The sequence below is a fragment of the Salvelinus alpinus genome, chromosome 17 (genome assembly GCF_045679555.1).
Source record: "Salvelinus alpinus chromosome 17, SLU_Salpinus.1, whole genome shotgun sequence".
Lineage (NCBI taxonomy): Eukaryota > Metazoa > Chordata > Actinopteri > Salmoniformes > Salmonidae > Salvelinus > Salvelinus alpinus.
In genome coordinates this window covers 13,043,325-13,067,806 of record NC_092102.1, presented here as the reverse complement: position 1 = coordinate 13,067,806, position 24,482 = coordinate 13,043,325, and the positions used below count along the sequence as shown (strand labels likewise).

Below are 24,482 nucleotides of genomic sequence, written 5' to 3'. Positions count from 1 at the left end.
ATTTTCCACCATAACTTGCAAATAAATTTATTAAAAATCCTACAATGTGATTTTCAGGATTTGTTTTTCTCATTTTGTCTGTCATAGTTGAAGTGTACCTATGATGAAAATTACAGGCCTCTCTCATCTTTTTAAGTGGGAGAACTTGCACAATTGGTGGCTGACTAAATACTTTTTTGCCCCACTGTATATAACATTAAGAACACCTGCTCTTTCCATGACGTAGACTTACCAGGTGAATCCAGGTGAAAGCTATGATCCCTTATTGATGTCACATGTTAAATCCACGTCAATCAGTGTAGATGAAGGTGAGGAGACAGGTTAAAGAAGGAATTTTAAGCCTTGAGACAATTGAGACATGGATTGTGTATAGTATGTATGGGGGGGTGCAACTCAATAAGGTGTTCTTAATGTTTTGTACAGTCAGTGTTTGTATATATATACAGTGAGGGAAAAAAGTATTTGATCCCCTGCTGATTTTGTACGTTTGCGCACTGACAAAGAAATTATCAGTCTATAATTTTAATGGTAGGTTTATTTGAACAGTGAGAGACAGAATAACAACAAAAATATCCAGAAAAATGCATGTCAAAAATGTTATAAATTGATTTGCATTTTAATGAGGGAAATAAGTATTTGACCCCTTCTCAATCAAAAAGATTTCTGGCTCCCAGGTGTCTTTCATACAGGTAACGAACGGAGATTAGGAGCACACTCTTAAAGGGAGTGCTCCTAATCTCAGTTTCTTACCTGTATAAAAGATACCTGTCCACAGAAGCAATCAATCAATCAGATTCCAAACTCTCCACCATGGCCAAGACCAAAGAGCTCTCCAAGGATGTCAGGGACAAGATTGTAGACCTACACAAGGCTGGAATGGGCTACAAGACCATCGCCAAGCAGCTTGGTGAGAAGGTGACAACAGTTTTTGTGATTATTCGCAAATGGAAGAAACACAAAAGAACTGTCAATCTCCCTCAGCCTGGGGCTCCATGCAAGATCTCACCTCGTGGAGTTGCAATGATCATGAGAACGGTGAGGAATCAGCCCAGAACTACACAGGAGGATCTTGTCAATGGATCTCAAGGCAGCTGGGACCATAGTCATCAAGAAAACAATTGGTAACACACTATGCCGTGAAGGACTGAAATCCTGCAGCGCCCGCAAGGTCCCCCTGCTCAAGAAAGCACATATACATGCCCGTCTGAAGTTTGCCAATGAACATCTGAATGATTCAGAGGACAACTGGGTGAACGTGTTGTGGTCAGATGAGACCAAAATGGAGTTCTTTGGCATCAACCCAACTTGCCGTGTTTGGAGGAGGAGGAATGCTGCCTATGACCCCAAGAAACCATCCCCACCGTCAAACATGGAGGTGGAAACATTATGCTTTGGGGGTGTTTTTCTGCTAAAGGGACAGGACAACTTCACCGCATCAAAGGGACGATGGACGGGGCCATGTACCGTCAAATCTTGGGTGAAAACCTCCTTCCCTCAGCCAGGGTATTGAAAATGGGTCGTGGATGGGTATTCCAGCATGACAATGACCCAAAACACACGGCCAAGGCAACAAAGGAGTGGCTCAAGAAGAAGCACATTAAGGTCCTGGAGTGGCCTAGCCAGTCTCCAGACCTTAATCCCATAGAAAATCTGTGGAGGGAGCTGAAGGTTCGAGTTGCCAAACGTCAGCCTCGAAACCTTAATGACTTGAAGAAGATCTGCAAAGAGGAGTGGGACAAAAAATTTTTTTTAAATACCCTGTTATTGTGACGGTGAGAGGATAGCATGTCTTGGTGGTATGATATTTTTGTACGTCTGTAACCAACCTTTTTGGGAACCGTTGGCTACAATCATAACTGCTCAGTGTTGGGGAGTAGTGAACTACATGTAGTTCAACTAGCAATTTAACTACATTTTACAGTAGCTTGGTGGTAGTTGAACTGAATTCAAATCTAGGTAGTGTTTTCAGTAGTTATTTACTTTTTTTTGCCATGTGGTGGTGTAGCTAACTACTGGAAACCCACACTGTTTTTTTGCTAAAATAAAATAAAATATGGGCGAAATAGGCAATACCTTCCTTTCTTAATTTTAAGTTGTTATGTTTAATAGGCCAAATTACACATTCTGTTAACATTTTACCAGTAAAGTGATCTGTTCTTGCAACTTGTAGTCTATGACATTTCAGATTTAAATTTGATAATTTTTCACAAAGTAGTTTTGATGTAGTGTACTACTTTTTCAAAGTAACTTGAAGGAAACTATATTTTTCTTAAGGGTAGCTAAGCTTCTAGTGTGAATTGGTAGCTTGGTAAGCTATATTTTCAGTGTAGCTTCCCCAACACCGTAACTGCTCTTCTCGTCTTGTGTTTGATTCCTGAGTGTGACAATATGTATAGAATTTGAACTAAGAGTAATTCTAGTTCTATGGTTTCATGAAGCTCCAGTGGAGTCAGCTCTCCTCTGTCACTCCCTTCAGACGAAGCTCCTCCTGGACCCTAGAGAGGTAGCCCGGGTCTGGATACCCAAAACTAACAAGGAGAAAAGAGAGACGGCGTATCAGCTTCAGTGTCACATTGATCTGCCATTTCAAAAACATGGCAAAGTTCAAACGCTCTCGAATGTCAATAACACCGTTACAACACCGTCATACACTGATATGGGTCTTCATTAGTCTTAGAGATAGAAATGTCACAATGAAACTTCAGGAGCATTCAAACAGTGTGTGAGTATTCTGATTCTATTTCCTCTGACTAGGATAGATAGGCCTACTTACAACTGTGGTCCTCCACTAATGTTGGTCTTGTGGTGTATGTCGTTCCATGTGATGGAGTTGTTGAGGCCGGTGGTGGCTGATGTCCCGATGGTGAAGATGAGCCTCCTGTGAAAGGCTGTCTGGAGCAGCCTCAGTACCTTCTCTCCTTCCTCACAGGCTGGCAGAAAGGCTGTCCTGGATGTGCTGCAGTACTTCTCACCCGGGTTCGGATGCTCAGGCTGGAGGGATGTGGCGAGAAAGAGTAATATCAATCAATCAACTGTGTCTATAAAACCCTTTTCCACAGTAGCAAGGAAAAACTCCCTAGAAGGAAGAAACCTCAAGAGGAACCAGACTCCGGAGCTGGGTCTTCTCCACTGGCTGTAGGCCTAATCATGTTATTTCAAATAACTGACTGGTGGTGGTAAGATGAAGCCTACTACTTATAATTAGGGACTCATGGAGGATCAAACTCCACCTTAGGTGATAAAGAAGTCAACAGCTAATCTGTCTGGCATGACATCACCAGCAAGACTGTAATGCCATGGAGGGGCAGTACCATATAAGGGCTTTCAAGAACAACATTATGATGAATCTCTGACTAATCTCCGACTATACGCATGGCCCTTTCGTCTTCAAGTCAAGAGTGGCACAATGTCTATTGACACTTTCAATCCTGCGATAAAATATAGGCCCATCTGCGTCACATATAAAGTAAACATAGGCTACAATAAATCTCACCCCTTGTACTCCGGCTGGAAAGTGATAATCAATCGTGATATGTCCATTCCCCTCCTCATAGCCAGGTAAACACTGCCAGTTGCGTCTCACTGTCATGATCCCGTTCCGGGGCTGCGTTCCTTCGTAGGTCCCGTGAAAACTATTACATACCGGACATGCGGGCTTAATTTTGAAAAACGAGTCAATACAACTTGAACAGAATGAGTGAGAACATTTTAAAGTGATCTTTTCCTGAAAACTGTCCATGCATATTATGCAATGGTCCTCCTCGTCGCCGCCGAGTCTCTGCTCTGTTGCAGAAGTACATCTGTCGCCTATGTTGGAGAATCCAGATGATGTCATTATAGATTAAGCGTTTGAGGACATTTTATACATAGGTAATTTGAAGCAGAAACAGGAAAACGCAAAGTCATCTGACCAACTCGTCTGAGCTGAACTTTGCTTTTCAGGAAGAGGACTATGTCGACAGAAAGAGGAGTAAAGCCTCCCACATCTAGTCATTACCATACGTCACCCGTTGCTAATGTTCGGCAGAAGCTACAACGTAAGTGTAAAGGCTACAGTAACGTTCCACTTCAATAGTTTGCACTGCCATGTGTGAACCAAGGCATAGGATATCTTCCTGAGGGTTGAGTTGTGTTACAACCATAAATAAAATAGTCTTGCTATAATATTGCATAATGGAGTGAAAAACATGTGATCATAAATGTCAGATTTGTACTGAGGCGATTTACATAATATTAAACCAATAATAAACAATACCACCACCATAAACAGAACATAACCTTTTTTTATTCAAGTATTAAAATGTAAACCACATAATTGTTTAACATCAACAGACTCATAAAATACAAATGAACACAATTAGAAAAGCAAATCTTTAACTTTTCACAATCAATTTGCAACACGATACTTTTCAGTATTTATTCCCCTGCCTGTACCCCAACCCCCAGTTCACTTACATAGTTTACTGCATAGACATATTTGCATGGTAGCTTGATTTGAACTACTATTCCTGTCTCTCAAAGATATTCCAGTTGATCCCTAAACAAAAAAATACAAAAAGAGATGGGGGAAAGTCCCAAATGGCACCCTATATAGTGCACTACTTTTTCTATCATAAATAGGGTGCCATTTGGGTCATAGCAAGGGATATTGAAATAATGTATGGGCCAAGTAAATTCTTTCACATCAACCGACTGCAGACAAATAAGAGGTTAACACAGACTGGACTATATGCATATTCTTCTCATCAAAAAGTGTTTTATTTATAAATCACTCACACACAGCTTGATCATATGAGTGAGGCTACATTTTTGGACTACTTCGACTGTTTATAACAGAAAGGTTACGTCAAATACACATCCGTTTCTATATTCTCAAACTGTAGAAAGGCAGACAAAGCACAAACATAATTCCTGCTGCGGCTGACACTCCAAATAACAATTTGATACAGTCTACTAAAGAATTGCTTATCATTCATTAGTATCAACATGCTACATTTTCTTCAAAACTTGAATAGAAGGCACGCTAACAATGAGAAATGTATCAAAACAAGGTAATTCAATAAATCACTGGCAATACACCTATAAGGGACTGCAGTATTCTCCTTAACATGTTCATATTACAGGTACTCATTGTTAATCCTAGATGATCTCTTAAGACAAACTTTAATTACAGCAGATAGATACCTCTTTATTTATGAGACAATCAAACTCTGGTCAGACAGGGCTGGCGTCCAAAATGGCACCCTATTCCCAACACAGTACACTACTTTTAACCAGTCCTATGGGTCCTATATAGTGCACCACTTTTGACCAGAGCCCTATGGGCCCCTATCAGCACTCGTGCACTATATAGGGAATAGAGTGCCATTTCAGACACATAGTTAATTATTTCAGAGCCCTTTTCTGTCTTTGATTTGGTTTAAGTGGTTCGACATCTTGCCCTTCTCATTTGACATCATCGTGTAAATCTGGTCATTAGAAAATGAGGACCAATGACTGACTGGACATCAAACTGAACTGAACTGAAGCAGTTCAAAACCTGGTTCCGTATTCATAAAAAGAGAGTCTCAGAGTACGAGTGCTGATCTAGGATCAGGGTCCCTCATTTATTCATTATGATTTAAAAAGGCCACACCGATCCTAGACCAGCACAAATAGAAAACATTCTTCCTATGTAAGTAAAAACGAGAAGAAATCAAAGGAGAGGAAGATCAAAAGCGAAATGAAGGGCTCGAAGCAAATTGACATCAACTTATAGCTACCAGGCTATTAGCTTCAGGGCTGTTAACGACTAACACCTACCCGATTTGCTCAGAGCACTATTCCATAAACTTGTCTTCCCTGAAAAGGAAGCAGAGAACCATGATCAATCTAATGATATGCAGAGAACAACCAGCCCTCCACTGAACTGAACGACTGACTGACTCCCTTTGACAAAGTGCCTGTGAGTGCTTTAGATTGCAACGTCTTTTAGAGAAATTAAATTATTTAGTTTGAAGCTTTCTATTGAAGCAGACAGTGCTATTCTGCCCGCCACCTATCTCAGATATGGTCTTTATACAAACTGTAAGTAACAGGTTATCACGGAAAATAATGACAGAAAAAGAGAATTATTCTACGAACGTACTGGAAAGACCACCAATAATGTGCGCTTGCAACTGGTAAGTAAAGAACGTGTCCCCCAGCATGGAAATAAACATATCAGGCAAAATAGACTTCTCTTTTACTTAGATTTCAAAATAATATTTAAGTACTTATTACTTACCAACTTATTAAATCCCTATATTATAACTGCTCGGATGAGTTCAGAAAACAAATGTCCTGCTATTGTCAACACAAGTGAAAGGTAGAGGATTGTGTCACACAGAAAATCACATTGCTCTCACTTTTATGTTTTCTTCCACACAAAGTGCTGCTGGATTGAGCAGAAGATAGATACCTAACATAGGAACACAAGGGTGAAACCTAAATTCCACTTTAGACAAATTTTCACTTCCACTTAAGTCGAATGGTCTCCCATTGACATCAATGCATGATTAAATGAAAATTCAATTTAAGTGGAAGTTAGGATTTTCCACATAAAAGAGGTATTGGAGTGATATGAGAGTCTTCACTGGGCTGTAGTCCTGTTTCTGCTGTGGAGCCAAGCCCTGTCCACTGTCGTATTCATCCGCAGCCCTGCTGGGTCTAGGTCCAGGAGCCTGCAGCCTAGCAACCACCAGCAGCAGGACAGCTAGAGGTTCCTAGAATTCCTAGAATGGAACATTCTGGAATCTGGACGGTCAGTCTGCAGTGATGCCTTTCTCTCGGAGTTCCTCAGTCACTCTCACCAGGTAAGTGGGGTCTGGGTAGCCAAAGCTGTCAGGGGAAATTAAATAGCACCATTAGCATGTCATTGAGAGTTGTCATTGCAGGAACAGCTAGAGTGCCTTCTAGGAGCAAATGGCCGACAGAAATCATTATATAACCTCTCACCACATGCTCAAAACATGGATAGCTTTCTTGTTCGGTCACATCTCATAAGACTAAAGCCATGTGATTCTATGTAACTTGTGAGTGATCGAGTGAAAGAACGAGTTAGAGATATACAGTGGGGAGAACAAGTATTTGATACACTGACGATTTTGCAGGTTTTCCTGCTTACAAAGCATGTAGAGGTCTGTAATTTGTATCATAGGTACACTTCAACTGTGAGAGACGGAATCTAAAACAAAAATCCAGAAAATCACGTTGTATGATTTTTAAGTAATTAATTTGCATTTTATTGCATGACATAAGTATTTGATCGCCTACCAACCAGTAAGAATTCCAGCTCTCACAGATCTGTTCGTTTTTCTTTAAGAAGCCCTCCTGTTCTCCACTCATTACCTGTATTAACTGCACCTGTTTGAACTCGTTACCTGTATAAAAGACACCTGTCCACACACTCAATCAAACAGACTCCAACCTCTCCACAATGGCCAAGACCAGAGAGCTGTGTAAGGACATCAGGGATAAAATTGTAGACCTGCACAAGGCTGGGATGGGCTACAGGACAATAGGCAAGCAGCTTGGTGAGAAGGCAACAACTGTTGGCGCAATTATTAGAAAATGGAAGAAGTTCAAGATGACGGTCAATCACCCTCGGTCTGGGGCTCCATGCAAGATCTCACCTCGTGGGGCATCAATGATCATGAGGAAGGTGAGGGATCAGCCCAGAACTACACGGCAGGACCTGGTCAATGACCTGAAGAGAGCTGGGACCACAGTCTCAAAGAAAACCATTAGTAACACACTACGCCGTCATCGATTAAAATCCTGCAGCGCACGCAAGGTCCCCCTGCTCAAGCCAGCGTATGTCCAGGCCTGTCTGAAGTTTGCCAATGACCATCTGGATGATCCAGAGGAGGAATGGGAGAAGGTCATGTGGTCTGATGAGACAAAAATAGAGCTTTTTGGTCTAAACTCCACTCGCCGTGTTTGGAAGAAGAAGTAGGATGAGTACAACCCCAAGAACACCATCCCAACCGTGAAGCATGGAGGTGGAAACATCATTCTTTGGGGATGCTTTTCTGCAAAGGGGACAGGACGACTGCACCGTATTGAGGGGAGGATGGATGGGGCCATGTATCGCGAGATCTTGGCCAACAACCTCCTTCCCTCAGTAAGAGCATTGAAGATGGGTCGTGGCTGGGTCTTCCAGCATGACAACGACCCGAAACACACAGCCAGGGCAACTAAGGAGTGGCTCCGTAAGAAGCATCTCAAAGTCCTGGAGTGGCCTAGCCAGTCTCCAGACCTGAACCCAATAGGAAATCTTTGGAGGGAGCTGAAAGTCTGTATTGCCCAGCAACAGCCCCGAAACCTGAAGGATCTGGAGAAGGTCTGTATGGAGGAGTGGGCCAAAATCCCTGCTGCAGTGTGTGCAAACCTGGTCAAGAACTACAGGATACGTATGATTTCTGTAATTGCAAACAAAGGTTTCTGTAGCAAATATTAAGTTCTGCTTTTCTGATGTATCAAATACTTATGTCATGCAATAAAATGCAAATGAATTACTTAAAAATCATACAATGTGATTTTCTGGATTTTTGTTTTAGATTCCGTCTCTCACAGTTGAAGTGTACATATGATAAAAATGACAGACCTCTACATGCTTTGTAAATAGGAAAACCTGCAAAATCGGCAGTGTATCAAATACTTGTTCTCCCCACTGTACATACATTTATCACTAGATGTTTGAAATTTGTTAAAAAACATGTATTTTAAAGCTACTGTCACATCTCACATCTTAGAAACACACAAAAATCTCCATTAGCCTTCAGTAAATTCAGGCGTTTCCATACCAGCGTGGTCCGCCCCATATGGAGGTTTTGTGGTGGATGTCGTTCCAGGTAATGACGTTATGCATTCCCGTAGTCATGGAGGTCCCTATAGTGAAGATGAGGCGCTGCTCAAAGGCCCGGCGGAGCAGGCCCAGGACCCGGTTCCCCTCTGGGCTGTCTGGGAGGTAAGCCATGCGGTCCGTACCCGGGTAGCTTAAACCAGGGTTAGGGTGCTCCGGCTGCATGACCCAGGAATAATTCAGAGGAAAGTTTGAAAAGAACAGGAACAAAAATGAGATGTATATACACACACACACACACACAATAACCACAAAAATGTGTTAAGTGGTATAGAAATTCAATAACATTACGTCAAGCATGGCATGCTTTCATTGAAATATCCAAGCTTTTTGTTAAGACAAACATATGGGTAAGATACTAATTGAGTGCCCAGTTATGAAAGATATGTTATTCCTGGATTTTCATAGCCCCAGGAAAACTACCAAAGTGTATGAATATTCTTAAGTGAAAGGGGACCTGAAATGGACTTGAAATGATCCCACCACATCGACACGGTGGTGAAGGCAGCACAACAGCAAATCTTCAACCTCAGGCGGCTGAAGAAATTTGGCATGGCCCCTAAGACCCTCACAAACGTCTACAGATGCACCATTGAGAGCATTTTGTCGGAATACATCACCTCCTGGTACGGCAACTGCACCCCCCTCAACTGCATGACTCTCCAGAGGGTGGTGAGGTCAGCCCAACACATCACTGGGGGCACGCTGCCTGCCCTCTAGGACATTAACAGAACTCTGTGCCAAAGGAAGGCCAAAAAGAACATTAAGGAACTTAGCCACCCGAGCCACGGTCGGTTTACTCTGCTACCATCTAGCAGACGGTGCAGGTGCATCAGAGCCGGGACCAAGAGACCAAGCCATCAGACTGTTGAACAATTATCACTAGCCAGCTAACTACCAGAAACTAAGCCCTGCATCTTGAGACTAATGCCCCATGTACAGTGCATTCGGAAAAATATTCAGACCCATTTACTTTTTCCACATTTTGTTAAGTCTTAACCTACATTTTTTTTTACCTCAACCTAAACACAATGCCCCATAATGACAAAGCAAAAACAGGTTTAGAAATGTTTGCAAATGTAAAAAAAACAAAAAAAAAACAGAAATAGCACATTTACATAAGTATTCAAACCCTTTACTCAGTACTTTGTTGAAGCAACATTACAGCCTCGAGTCTTCTTGGGTATGACGCTACAAGCTTGGCACACCTGAGTTTCTCCCATTCTTCTCTGCAGATCCTCTCAAGCTGTCAGGTTGGATGGGGAGTGTCGCTGCACAGCTATTTTCAGGTCTCTCCAGAGATGTTCCATCGGTTTCAAGTCCGGGCTCTGGCTGGGCCACTCAAGGACACTCAAGAGACTTGTCCCGAAGCCACTCCTGTGTTGTCTTGGCTGTGTGCTTAGGGTCATTGTCTTTTTGGAAGGTGAACCTTTGCCCCAGTAGGAGGTCCTGAGCAGGTTTTCATCAAGGATTTCTGGAGGAAACCTGGCACCATCCCTACGGTAAAGCATGTTGGTGGCAGCATCATGCTGTGATTTTCAGCTGCAGTGTTTGGGAGACTAGTCAGGATCGAGGGAAAGATGAACGGAGCACAGCTCTCTACCAACATGCTTTACTGTAGGGATGGTGCCAGGTTTCCTCCAGACGTGAAGCTTTGGCATTCAGGCCAAAGAGTTCAATCTTGGTTTCATCATACCAGATAATTTTGTTTCTCAAGGTCAGAGTCTTTAGGTGCCTTTTTGGCAAACTCCAAGCAGGCTGTCATGTGCCTTTCACCGAGGAGTGGCTTCCGTCTGGCCACTCTACCATAAAGGCCTGATTAGTTGAGTGCTGCAGAGATGGTTGTCCTTCTGGAAGGTTATCCCATCTCCACAGAAGAACTCTGGAGCTCTGTCAGAGTGACCATTGGGTTCTTGGTCACCTCCCTGACCAAGGCCATTACCCCCCGATTTCTCAGTTTGGCCGGGCGGGCAGCTCTAGGAAGAGTCTTGGTGGTTCCAAACTTCTTCCAATTAAGAATGATGGAGGCCACTATGTTCTTTGGGACTTTCAATGCTGCAGAATATTTTTGGTACCCTACCCCAGATCTGTGCTTCTACATTCCTGTCCCGGAGCTCCACGGACAATTCCTTTGAACTCATGGCTTGGTTTTTGCTCTGACATGCACTGTCAACTGTGGGACTTTACATAGACAGGTGTGTGCCTTTCCAAATCATGTCCAATCAATTGAATTTACCACAGGTGGACTGTTGTAGAAACATCAAGGATAATCAATGGAAACAGAATGCTCAATTTCAAGTCTCATAGCAAAGGGTCTGAATACTTATATATATATTTTTTAAGGGGTCTGAATACTTTGCGAATGCGCTGTATATAGAGTAATTGAACACTGGTCACCTCATTCTGTTTATGGGTCTTTCTATAAATAAAATGGGGCCATTGTGTGACATTGGAATCAATTTCAAAATGGTTTGAAATAAACAATGATTTTCATGCAGTTCCACGTGCACTTAGGGGAATAAAAGTAAATGTATGCAAAATGGCCCAGAACTCTAGCTATACAACAACATAGACCTAAGACTATACATCCTTTAAGCACGGTTTATACAGACAACTGGCTACAATATTTACAGCTTTTCACCACCAAATGGATGAAATGTCTGATTTTCAAGCTTGGCCTATTCCAGTACTTCACTTCTTTTCGCACCAAAGTACGTTCATCTCTAGGAGACAGAACGTGTCTCCTTCCTGAGAGGTATGACGGCTGCGTGGTCCCATGGTGTTTATACTTGCATACTATTGTTTTTACAGATGAACGTGGACCCTTCAGGCGTTTGGAAATCGCTCCCAAGGATGAACCAGACTTGTGGAGGTCTACAAAATTTTGCTGAGGTCGGCTGATTTCTTTTGATTTTCCCATGATGTCAAGCAAAGAGGCACTGAGTTTGAAGGTAGGCCTTGAAATACATCCACAGGTACACCTCCAATTGACTCAAATGATGTCAATTAGCCTATCAAAAGCTTCTAAAGCCATGACATAATTTTCTGGAATTTTCCAAGCTGTTTAAAAAGGCACAGGCGACTTAGTGTATGTAAACTTCCAACCCACTGGAATTGTGATACAGTGAATTATAAGTGAAATAATCTGTCTGTAAACAATTGCTGGAAAAATTACTTGTGTCATGCACAAAGTAGATGTCCTAACCGACTTGCCAAAACTATAATTTGTTAACAAGAAATTTGTGGCGTGGTAGAAAAACGAGTTTTAATGACTCCAACCTAAGTGTATGTAAACTTCGTACTTCAACTGTACCTCGTGTTTTTTCTCATGAACGTGTTTCTTTTGTCATATACACTCACCGCCTGTAGACCAGGTGTGAAGCTATAGATGATGCAGATACACCCGTGGCCCTCATGTCCCGGCAACTCCAGATCTGGGTCCCTCTCCACCATCATAGTCCCGGAAGCCGGCTGATTTCCTATGAGCTGGCCGTACACCAGACGACACACCGGACACGCTCTCTTCACCTTGAAGGCCTGGTCCAGACATGACCGACAGAATGCGTGGCCACACCTTGGGAGGGAGTGAGAGAGAATGGTTTTACTTTCAAATTTGCACTTATTTTTGCACGGTCTCTATGTACACTCACAGGGCCCTACACACAATGCACACTGATACTCCAACCCACATACAAACACTCCATTTGCTCACACACATAATATGCACATACATTTATACTGACTCTACACACACATTCATATATGCTCCAGCTACTCTGTTTATCATATATCCTGATGCCTAGTTACCTTACCCCTCTACATATCTATCTCTATCGATCCAGTATGCCTGCACATTGTAAATATGGTACTGGAACTGATCTTGTACATAGTATGCTTACTTATTTTATACTGTTCAAATTTTTTACAGTGTTTTTTTTGTTGTTGAACCTTTATTTAACTAGGCAAGTCAGTCTTAGGGATAGGAGTCCCGTCAACGAGACAGTTGTAAATCATGCAGCGCCGTGTGTCACGATTGCAGATTTGAGAGAAAAAACAAATGTCGGTACATAGAAGTGTCTAACATCGGCTGAAAGCTTAAATTCTTGTTAATATAACTGCACTGTCCAATTTACAGTAGCAATTACTGCGAAAAAATGCCATGCTATTGTTTGAGGAGAGCTCCTAACAATAACACTTTTTTCACCGCAATAGGTTTGATAAATTAACCTCTGAAGGTGAAATGTGTACTTACATTCTGAAATCTTGCTCTGATTTATCATCCAAAGGGTCCCAGAGATAAAATCCTTTCTCATATCCTAAAAAGGTCCGTATAGCATGCACGATCGATTTTGTCTTTCCACTAGTTCAATTTGCAAAGAAAGGAATCTGTGAAAATCTAACCCTAAACGGGAAACCCCGTATCTGTCGCAAAATGTAGCTGCTAACCTTGTGCGACAGCAAGCCTTTTCCTTTTGTACAAAAATTATACGAATATGGAGAGTTATGAAAACTGGGTATTTTGCAAATGTTGAACTTATAATATGGCTACTAATACTGGAAAAGCTAAATCAAAGTCCAAGTATACAGATTTGACGATATTCTTGCAGAAAAATGTAATGTGAATGTAAATGTCTCCTTCACGATTTGCCCAAATGTACCTGGGTGACTTCACACTAAATGTCATGTAGTTCTCATACTACAAGTTATCCGTCTGAAACTATACACATACACTGTTGCCATCTTGTGGACACCATCGGAATTACAACCAGAGTGATGGCTAGATTTGGGACCTTTCTGTTGCATTTCAAAGATGGTGGTAGAAAAAAAAAGTACATTTTTTCTTTGTATTTTCTTCTACCAGATCTATTGTGTTATATTCTCCTACATTCAATTCACATTTCCACAAACGTCAAAGTGTTAACTTTCAAATTGTACCAAGAATATGCATATCCTTGCTTCAGGGCCTGAGCTACAGGCAGTTAGATTTGGGCATGTCATTTTAGGTGAAAATTGGGGGAAAAAAGGGGCTATCCCTAAGAAGTATGAACAAATTCTTATTTACAATGATGGCCTACCCCGACCAAACCCGGACGACGCGGGGCAAATTGTGCGCCACCCTATGGGACTCCCAATCACAGCCGGATGTGATGCAGCCTGGATTCAAACCAGGTACTGCAGTGACGCCTCTTACACTGAGATGCAGTGTCTTAGACCACTGCGCCACTCGGGAGCCCTACCTTTTTATTTTTAGTATTACATTGTTATTGATTACTGCATTATTGGGGTTAGAGCTTGCAAGAAAGGCATTTCACTGTACCTGTGCACGTGACATTAAAACTTGAAATATGTAGCTATACCTCTCCAGCGTGGTCCTCTCCACCATGTCTCCCATGCAGATGGAACATGAGGTGTGGTCGTCTGCTTCACTCTGGGAGCGGCTATGAGAGGATGCCATCATACTGCAGTTGACTTCCATGTTGTCCTGCTTCCTCTGTCCTGATGCATCGTGGGACATGCAGTTCATGGAGTTGGAGAGGACCACACAGGCCTCATCCTCCGCAGGCTTCCTACACCTCTGTTGCTGCCTCTGAGAGCGTCTGGGCTGGGGAGGCTGAGGTGTTAGCAGGCTCCCCTCTCCATCCCCCTCCAGGACCCCCACCCCAACACAGGGCAGCACGGACCTCTTCCACTTAGGACCCCCCTCCTGTTTGCTCATCTCTTTCCGGGCGCAGCGGCATAAGTCTATGAAGGACTTGCGCGTCTCATTGGAGATGTATCCCCCCTCCATCATCCCTGGTCCTCCCCCAGAACGGGAGCCCTCTACGGGGCGTAGCCGCACTGCGCAGCAGCCTCCTCGCTCCCCTCTGCGGATAATGCCTGCGCTGAGGCCCTGCTTGTCCTGGAAGTCTATGAGCCAGGGCCGGCCGGCGGCAGCCAAGTAGTCCCACACCGCCTGGGACACCAGAACCTCGTCGCTACCCTGCCCCGCGCGCACACTCATTTCAACTGATGAAACTGCATAGGGAAACACAAGAGAGAAACCATTAGACACCAGTAGTGGTCGGTGACGTTTAAGATGAGGGAGGAAGATTTTTTTTTTTTATGAGCATGGCCTTATTTCTATTATAGCATATTGGATGACTGTTATTCATATTCCATTCATCCAGCTCAATAAAACATTGATAGGTTTAAGCTACTACATGATACTCAAATTTTCCCTATACCCATCATGAGGCTGCTCCAACCTAGCCTATGAATAAACGTTTACAACGTAGGTGCACAGGTCGAGAGAACATTATGAGTAATCAAGGTAACAGACTGACACATTCAATACCGCCTTGCACTCTTGCCTGCATCTAGCTGATCTAGGGCGTAATCATTAGTCCAACAGTTGCAAACGAGAGTTTCTATTGGACAAATTCAGGTATGTTTATCAAAGCTTCGTTTGCTTCCGTTTAAGAAACGGTTTTCAACAGAATTGGCAGAATGAACACACCCCTGATCACGCAAACAGTTCACTTTCATAGCATCCACATACAAACAACATGATAATTTTGCTCATATAATTCTCTCTCGCATCAACGCGCTATCCTCCTCTCACCTTTTCCCTTCGCTTGTGGACTTCATGGCACAACACATCAGCTGTCACAGGCGAAAAAACTTTCCAAGCCAAACCTTCATAACATAACCGCTACACACAGCCTACATCGTTGTCAACATATTAGCTAATCTCATAATCAACATAGCTACTAGAACTAACGCGTTAGTAAACCTGCTACAATCATGCAGTAGAGAGTACAGTCAGCAAGCAGTTTAGCAGTTACACCGGCAGGCCCCGGTGGCAATAAATTAATACAACCAAAAGCTTACCTCGACTTGGAAGAGTTCCAATGTTGGATAGCCAACTAACTAACATAGCATCCCTCTCTGTTTGAGCTAGGTGTTTGAGTAGGCTAAACTATCTAGCTGCATTCGCTAGCTAAGAGAAAGTGAGAAAAAAGAATACAACAAAATATAGCTCTCTCCATCTCGTTCATTTTTAAAGAAATTAATTTGTTCAAAACTGTACAACTATAGTCTTTCACTCTCTTTGAGTCACATTTTATGCACTGCAATGCTAGCTAGCTGTAGCTTATGCTTTTAGAACTAGATTTAAACTCTGATCCTTTGACCGAGTAGACATCTGTTAATGCTGCAAGTGCTCTGATAGGTTGGAGGACGTCCTCCGGAAGTTGTCATAATTGCTGTCCAAGTCTATGGAAGGGGGTGAGAACCATGAACCTAGATTTTGTATTGAAGTCAATGTACCCAGAGGAGGACGTAAACTAACTGTCCTCAGGCTACACCATGGTGCTGACCTACAGAGTGCTGTTTAGGCTACTGTAGACCTTTGCAAAACAGTGTTTTAATAAATTATTTGGTGAATATATTTAGTATAGTTTTATCTAAAAAGTATAACTTTAATGTTTCACTATTTCAAAAAAGCCATCAAATTCACTGAGGAGCCTCCTCTGTTAGACACATATTCAAGCCATTAAAGGAAAATATGTAATGTTACATTTATTACACCGGGATGAAACTGTACTGTAAACAGGGAATTGAACCCATAATCCTGTCGTTGCATGTTCCATGCTCAACTAACTGAGCCATACAGGACCAACAAAGTTTCTAATATATGTCATTCTCTCATTTCAGGCAATCCCAATATACTCTGATCTGTATACATTTTTGAAAATCTGAGATAAAATGAAACTGCACAGGAGACACCAAGGACAGAGAGAGAGAGTGTCATACAGCCACCTCATAATCAATAGTGGCTCGTGTTTAAGGCAAGCCACTTGTGAAACAAAAACATGTCAAGTGAAATACTGACCTTAATAGGCAACATCAGAATTAAATGAACATAATTAGGGAGTTTGGCTAATCCCATATTCTGAAATGACTAATTTCAGTTCAGAAAACTTGAAATAAACACAATGTAATTGACTCCTTCCTTAATCTTTACCTAAATCTGAACCATAACAGTGTAACAATGCAGTAGGAGTTTACTAGCCTACCATGACAATAATGACACATTAATGAGATATAAGAACACCACGACTAGACTATATATACAGTTTCCATTCGGTGCTCGAATGGACTGTTACAACAACAAAAAAGCATGCAGCCAGGTTAAAATGTTGACTTGTGGATTAAATCCCTTATTTCTGCTGGTACATCGTTGCTACTCGGCCTACCGGTATGTTGCGTGAGGCAATGAAAGCAAGGTGTATGCACCGCGACGCAATACAGACAGAACGTTCGACTATCGCTAGTCTTAAACCACTACAAATAACAACTGTGAAAGATGTCTGTTGGAGCGAGTGCTACCATTCCGCTTGAGCTCGTATGTTTGGTGTCAGTGGTCGCAGGACAAGTCAAAGCTACAACACGCTGGCTGGCTGGCAGTATCGCGGCAGTGCTGAAATGGACGTATCAGCTGTTCTGAAATGCAGACTGAGTAAACAAAGGAAACTGAGGCTAGCTCAACCCGATCCTCTATTAACATGTTTGGTTGTGAGCAACATTTGACCTCTGACAGTCATATGAAACAATTATAAATATTTATTAGACAGTTACCTTGCGATCCCATATAATCCCTTCAATCGAGAAAATATCCCCCTGTTGAACATGAAGAGAAAAACTGAAGTAGTACAAATTGTGACACATCAGATTACTAGACAAATATTCGCTGACATTCGAGTTGTGCAGCGAGGAACCCAAGGAATCTGTTCAAATTCCAAAGTGGAACGTCCATAATCATTTTACTAAATTAGAATACGGTGTGGGGTGAACCGTCTCACCTTTTGCCGTAGCTGTCCGATGGGGTTTAGATTACGGAACTAGCTAAAACATATATGGACATTGCCTGAAAATCGTGTGCTGCAGTGGATATGTTGATAACACGTATTTTGTAGTCAATATATACTTGATATCCATTTTAATCTATCCGTAACGTTAGCTAACAATTAATCGAGTCCCCTTCTCGATACTCGAGGTTGTCCTTCTCTTTCCACGTCCTTGAGACACAGCCTAATACAAAATCAACCCCTACTTACATCATACACATTCTGAACTTTCACATAACCACGTTAGCTGTTTCATTATTATGACAACCGCGTACTCAATAATATACTTATGGAAATGGTTTGTACTTTCAAGCCATGTCCAACAGTTTAATGACGAGAGACAACTGAAAGCAGGAAGTTCGTCATAGAACCCTCGATGATTGGTTAAAAATTGTTGGCAAGGATTTGGGGAGACTCGAGCATCTTCTTGGGCAATCCAGTGCAATCTACATACACACTTCTCAGCACAAATATGTACAGCGCATGCATTACCTTAGTGAAACGACCTATTTAACCTTGTTCCCAACATTTTCCCTAACATGCCACTATGCAAATGTAATGCCATAACATTAACAGACATTTACCTCTATTCCTCAGCCCCAATATCTATATACCTCAGCCCACATACCCACATACCCACACACCTAAACCCCATTACCCACACACCTCAAACCCATTACTCAAACCCCCATGTCCTAACCATAACACCCACATGCCAATAGCCTAATATTGATACAATCAAGTACCGATATACCCATGTCTTAGCCCTAAATGCCCTATTTGTTATTCATAGACCCAGTTCCTTTGCCAATACATCTCATATCTGTTACTTGCCTATCCCAGCCCTGTTATCCACTTTCCTTAGGCCTCTATTCCCCAAATCACCAAAAGTAACCTATATCCAGCTATTCACTGCATACCCCAACGCTGTTATTTGCATATGTTAGTCCTGTGATCTCGGAGATGTATGCACTCATAATTTCATAGATCATTTCTGAGTACAGTGGTATAATAAAACATGTAACCCACTGGCTTTTTTCCTACCACAAACTTGTTGCCAGAAAATATATGAATGGGCAATAGATGTCCATCCACACCCATTACCTGTATGAGCCTTGTGTATCCCTACACCCCATTACTCATATAAACCAGGTAAATCCAAGGGCATACTCATATAAAAACAGATCTACCCAAGTGCCCAAGCCTCAACATTCATACAAATCAGGTTTACACTTCTACTTCAGCCCCAATAGTGTTATAGACCAGTGTGAGGGGAAAATTACATATTTACCTGATTTATTTGATATTAATGGTTAACAATTCATATTTAACTAATAGTAAGACATTTCTGTCCTACTAGTGTCTGTGTTTTCATGGGCTCCACTCTAGTTCCCTGCAGCTAATCTGGGCATATGGTCACTGGAGATGGCTTGAGCTGACAAATGGGTTAAAGACTGCATTACAGAGAAAAAAATGTGTTTTACTAGAGATAGCTTAGAAGCAGAACAATCCCTCATTGTTTCAAAATCATCCTTGCATCTGGGAAACTAAGCCAGGGTGGGGTTAAGACAACAACCCACGTGCAGGTAACAACAGGATAAACCCAGAGTGGCTTATGATGTTCTTTGGTCTGCATGAGGGGGGTTGAACCAACCATGACTGAGCATTGTTAGTGTCAGCTATATATAGTACTCTGCATTTGTGTAAAGGTTAGGGTACTTGGTCCAACAATCAAGAGTGGGGGGTCGACCAGCCTCATTATTGCAATAATTAATCAATATTAAATAAAGATTATTGCTTTAAGAAATGACCAAACCTCTCTTACTGAATTTCCACTAAACCAGGTGTACACCTGCACGTCTAACCCAATATAGATAAACTTTTTTAAACAGGTCTACTGCTACGTGCCAGAACCAATTGTCATAACAATGAGTACTTCTGCATTTCAGTCCCTATATTCATACCAACCAGGTCTACACCTGTACTTCAGCAATTTACATACCTATAAAGTCTGCACCTGTGTTTGATCCCAATTAGTAAACTAAGCCAGGTCTAAATGTGCCGAAGCCCAAATACTCAAATTGTAAACCAGGTCTACCTCTGCACCACAGCTCCAGTACTCCAACAAACCAGGTCTCCACCTTTGACTGAGTCCCAATACTAATATAAACCAGATATACACCTGCAAATTTCGGCCTAAATACCAACGTGCAAAAATCCACCGCGTAGTCTTCGACACTACTGGAGTCTTGACACAGTTAGAGCAGCTTACAAGCAGCCTCTCTTTCGGACAATGGAGAATCGAACACTTTTCTTACCTCTGCCACAAACTCCTCCAGACTGAGGCAAACGGTGGACTGTTACTCCCACATTGACACGTTCCTTCACGGATTATCGGAGGTGATTAAAGACAAGTTCGCAGTGCGGGAGCTGCCCATGGACCTCGACTCCCTCATAGCCTTGACCATCTGGATCGATGGTCTGTTCCCTGTCGCCCTCGCTCTTCCTCGAATTCCACCTGCCACTCGAGGAATCCCGGAAATTGCCAAAGTCTACATTTCTGAGAGAATCTGGTGTCACCCGAGTTTCCTCGGAAATCACAGAGGGCTGTCGACCTGCCATGCAATTGATCAGGGCTAGATAGCAATGCAAATAGTCTGGGTAGCCATTTGATTAGATGTTCAGGAGTCTTATGGCTTGGGGGTAGAAGCTGTTTAGAAGCATCTTGGACCTAGACTTGGCACTCTGGTACCGCTTGCCGTGCGGTAGCAGAGAGAAGAGTCTATGACTGGGGTGGCTGGAGTCTTTGACAATTTTTAGGGCCTTCCTCTGACACCGCCTGGTATACAGGCCCCGGATGGCAGGAAGCTTGTCCCCGGTGATGTATTGGGCCGTACGTACTACCCTCTGTAGTGCCTTGCAGTCGGAGGCCGAGCAATTGCCATACCAGGCAGTAATGCAACCCGTCAGGATGCTCTCGATGGTGCAGCTGTAAAACCGTTTGAGGATCTAAGGATCCATGCCAAATCTTTTCAGTCTCCTGAGGGGGAATAGGTTTTGTCGTGCCCTTGTCGTGCGGTAATCATTTAGGCAGGTTACCTTCTCTTCTTTGGGCACAGGGACAATGGTGGTCTGCTTGAAACATGTAGGTATTACAGACTCGGTCAGGGACAGGTTGAAAAGTCAGTGAAGGCACTTGCCAGTTGGACCGCGCATGCTTTGAGTACACGTCCTGGTAATCTGTCTGGCCCCGCGGCTTTGTGAATGTTGACTTGTTTAAAGGTCTTGCTCACAACGGCTACCGAGAGCGTTATCACACAGTCGTCCAGAACAGCTGGTGCTCTTGTGCATGCTTCAGTGTTGCTTGCCTTGAAGCGAGCATAAAAGTATTTTAGCTCGCCTGGAAGGCTCGCGTCACTGGGAAGTTCGCGTCTGGGTTTCCCTTTGTAGTCCGTAATAGTTTTCTAGCCCTGCCACATCCGCCGAGCATCAGAGCCAGTGTAGTAGGAGTCAATCTTAATCCTGTATTGACGCTTTGCCTAGTTTGATGGTACGTCTGAGGGCATAGCGGGATTTCTTATAAGCGTAGTGTCCCGCTCCTTGAAAGCGGCAGCTATAGCCTTTATCTCGAAGCGGATGTTGCCTGTAATCCATGGCTTCTGGTTGGGATATGTACATACAGTCACTGGGGGGGATGATGTCGTCGATGCACTTATTGATGAAGCCGATTCTGAGGGGGTATACTCCTCAATGCTATTGGATGAATCCCGGGACAATGTGTGCTAGTCCTGTAGCATAGCATCCGCGTCATCTGACCACTTCCATATTGAGCGAGTCACTATGAGGATAGAATTATGATCAGATTTGGTAAAATGGAGGGCGGGGGAGAGCTTTGTATGCATCTCTGTGTGTGAAGTAAAGGTGGTCTAGAGTTTTTTTCTCCTCTGGAGAAATTATGTAAAAGGAATTTGAAGTTTGCCTGCATTAAAGTCCCCGGCCACTAGGAGCGCCGCTTCTGGATGAGCATTTTCTTGTTTGCTTATGGCCTTATACAGCTGGTTGAGTGCAGCCTTAGTGCCAGCATCGGTCTGTGGTGGTAAATAGATGGCTATGAATAATATAGATGAGAACTCTCTTGGTAGATAGTGTGGTCTACAGCTTATCATAAGGTACTCTACCTCAGGCGAGCAATACCTTGAGACTTATCTAATATTAGAAATCACGCACCAGCTGTTGACAAATAGACACACAACCCCACCCCTCATCTTACCAGACTTAGCTTCTCTGTCCTGCTGGTGCATGGAAAATCCCGCCAGCTCTATATTTGTCGTTCAGCCACGACTCAGTGAAACAAAAGATATTACAGTTTTTAATGTCCCGTTGGTAGGATAATCTTGATCGTAGGCCATCAATTGTATTTTCCAATGATTGCACGTTGGCCAATAAAACGGATGGCAGTGGGAGTTTACTCGCTCGCCTACAAATGTTTAGAAGGCTGCTTGACCTCTGCCCCCGCCGGAGCTGCCTCTCTGTCCTGAGCTACCTCTCTGTCCTGAGCTACCTCTCTGTCCTGAGCTACCTCTATGTCCTAAGCTACCTCTCGGTTCGGAGCTGTTTCCTCAGTCTGATGGGGCCCTTTGTGAGGGTTCCTAGGCCAAGGTCGGCGGCGAGGGTCGCCACTCAAAGGACGCTAAGGAGGGGGACAAAGACAATGGTGGAGTGGTGTCCTCGTCCAGCGCCGGAGCCGCCACCGCGGACAGATGCCCACCCAGACCCTCCCCTAGAGTTTTAGGGGGTGCGTTCGGAGTCCGCACCTCAGGAGGGGGGTACTGTCACGTTCTGACCATAGTTCTGGTGTGTTTTGCTTGTTTTAGTGTTGGTCAGGACGTGAGCTGGGTGGGCATTCTATGGTGTGTGTCTAGTTTGTCTGTTTCTATGTTTGGCCTAATATGGTTCTCAATCAGAGGCAGATGTTTTGTGTTGTCTCTGATTGGGAATCATATATAGGTGGCTTGTTTTGTGTTGGGGTTTGTGGGTGGTTGTTTCCTGTCTCTGTGTTTTCTCTGCACCAGTTTCGGTTTGCTACGTTTGTTATTTTGTTAGTTGTAAGTGTTCACAGTTTCGTCTTGTTTATTAAAGTCATGTTGAACACGAGCTACGCTGCGTCTTGGTCCGATCCCTGCTACACCTCCTCTTCAGACGAAGAGGAGGAAGGCTGCCGTTACAACACCAGCAAGGATAAGAACCCCAAAGTATCCATGTAAATGAGTTTGGTCAATTTCCTTCCATCTCTCTACAAAAATGTGCATTCCCTCCAAATTAGTGCAGTCCAGAATGATTTTCTGGATGGTGTCTGGGAGGAACAGTTCAAAAGAAGACTTTATGTCCTGCACATGCGTAACCGCCATCTGCGTCGGGCCTAGTTTTATCCCTAGTTTTATCACATTGACAGCCATGCGAGGTGGCTCATTCCTTGGGCAAGAAGACCATTCAATTACACAATTCTGTTGAAGGGCTGGTCCTGGGGCTGTCTGTGTCATGTTTTGTCATTGATTATCATGTCTTGTCCCTGTGCTTCCCTTCTATTCGTTTCCCTCTGCTGGTCTTATTAGGTTCTTTCCCTCTTTCTATCCCTCTCTCTCCCCCTCCCTCTCTCCCTCTCTCGCTCTCTCTCTCTATCGTTCCGTTCCTGCTCCCAGCTGTTCCTCATTCTCCTAACTACCTCATTTACTCTTTCACACCTGTCCCCTATTTTGCCCTCTGAGTAGAGTCCCTATTTCTCCCTCTGTTTTCCGCTTCTGTCCTTGTCGGATCCTTGTTTGATGTTTGCTGTTCTGTGTCCTTGTTCCGCCCTGTCGTGTTTTTGCCTTCTTCAGATGCTGCGTGTGAGCAGGTGTCTATGTCAGCTACGGCCTGTGCCTTCCCGAAGCGACCTGCAGTCTGTGGTCGCGTCTCCAGTCGTTCCTCTCTACTGACGAGAGGATTTCAGTTTTCCTGTTTTGGATTTACCTAAAATAATATCCAGGAGTATCGTTTTTTGTTTAAGACTGGAATAAAGACTCTGTTTCTATTAAGTCGCTTTTGGGTCTTCATTCACCAGCATAACAGAAGGATCCGACCAAGAATGGACCCAGCGACTACGGATTCTCGCAACACTGCCGTCGAGTTCCAGGGAGCAATGCTCGGCAGACACGAGCAGGAATTGTCTGCTGCTCGTCATGCCATTGAGACCCTGGCCGCTCAGGTCTCCGACCTCTCAGGACAGTTTCAGAGTCTTCGTCTCGTGCCACCAGCTACTTCCTGGTCTTCCGAGTCTCCGGAACCTAGGGTTAATAACCCACCATGTTACTCTGGGCAGCCCACTGAGTGTCGCTCCTTTCTCACCCAGTGTGATATTGTGTTCTCTCTCCAGCCCAACACATACTCAAGAGAGAGAGCTCGGATCGCTTACGTCATATCACTCCTTACTGGTCGGGCTCGGGAGTGGGGCACAGCTATCTGGGAGGCAAGGGCTGAGTGTTCTAACGATTATCAGAACTTTAAAGAGGAGATGATACGGGTTTTTGATCGTTCAGTTTTTGGGAAGGAGGCTTCCAGGGCCCTGGCTTCCCTATGTCAAGGTGATCGATCCATAACGGATTACTCTATAGAGTTTCGCACTCTTGCTGCCTCCAGTGACTGGAACGAGCCGGCGTTGCTCGCTCGTTTTC

General features: G+C 43.5%; 2 protein-coding genes across 6 annotated transcripts; both read right to left on the bottom strand.

Annotated features, from left to right (window-relative positions):
* Positions 1–517: 517 nt before the first annotated feature.
* Positions 518–3,982, bottom strand: LOC139542176 (probable E3 ubiquitin-protein ligase DTX3). The gene is made up of 3 exons (XM_071347281.1): positions 3,494–3,982; positions 2,774–2,991; positions 518–2,528 (listed from the first exon to the last, which is right to left on the bottom strand). The coding sequence occupies exons 1-3, from the start codon at positions 3,833–3,835 to the stop codon at positions 2,450–2,452; spliced, it is 639 nt and encodes a 212-aa protein (XP_071203382.1). The 5' UTR covers positions 3,836–3,982; the 3' UTR covers positions 518–2,449.
* A 283-nt stretch (positions 3,983–4,265) lies between these two features.
* Positions 4,266–18,130, bottom strand: LOC139542174 (probable E3 ubiquitin-protein ligase DTX3). 5 transcript variants are annotated; one of them, XM_071347276.1, is made up of 6 exons: positions 17,728–18,130; positions 17,504–17,545; positions 14,242–14,899; positions 12,245–12,458; positions 8,826–9,043; positions 4,266–6,858 (listed from the first exon to the last, which is right to left on the bottom strand). In XM_071347276.1, exons 2-6 carry the CDS (start codon positions 17,514–17,516, stop codon positions 6,783–6,785), a joined length of 1,179 nt encoding a protein of 392 aa, XP_071203377.1. In that variant the 5' UTR covers positions 17,517–17,545; positions 17,728–18,130; the 3' UTR covers positions 4,266–6,782. The 5 variants fall into 5 exon arrangements, with proteins under 5 accessions (XP_071203377.1, XP_071203378.1, XP_071203380.1 ...); XM_071347277.1 differs by lacking the exon at positions 17,504–17,545 and having other exon boundaries at positions 17,728–18,129; XM_071347279.1 differs by lacking the exon at positions 17,504–17,545 and having other exon boundaries at positions 17,983–18,128.
* Between the last annotated feature and the right edge of the window lie 6,352 nt (positions 18,131–24,482).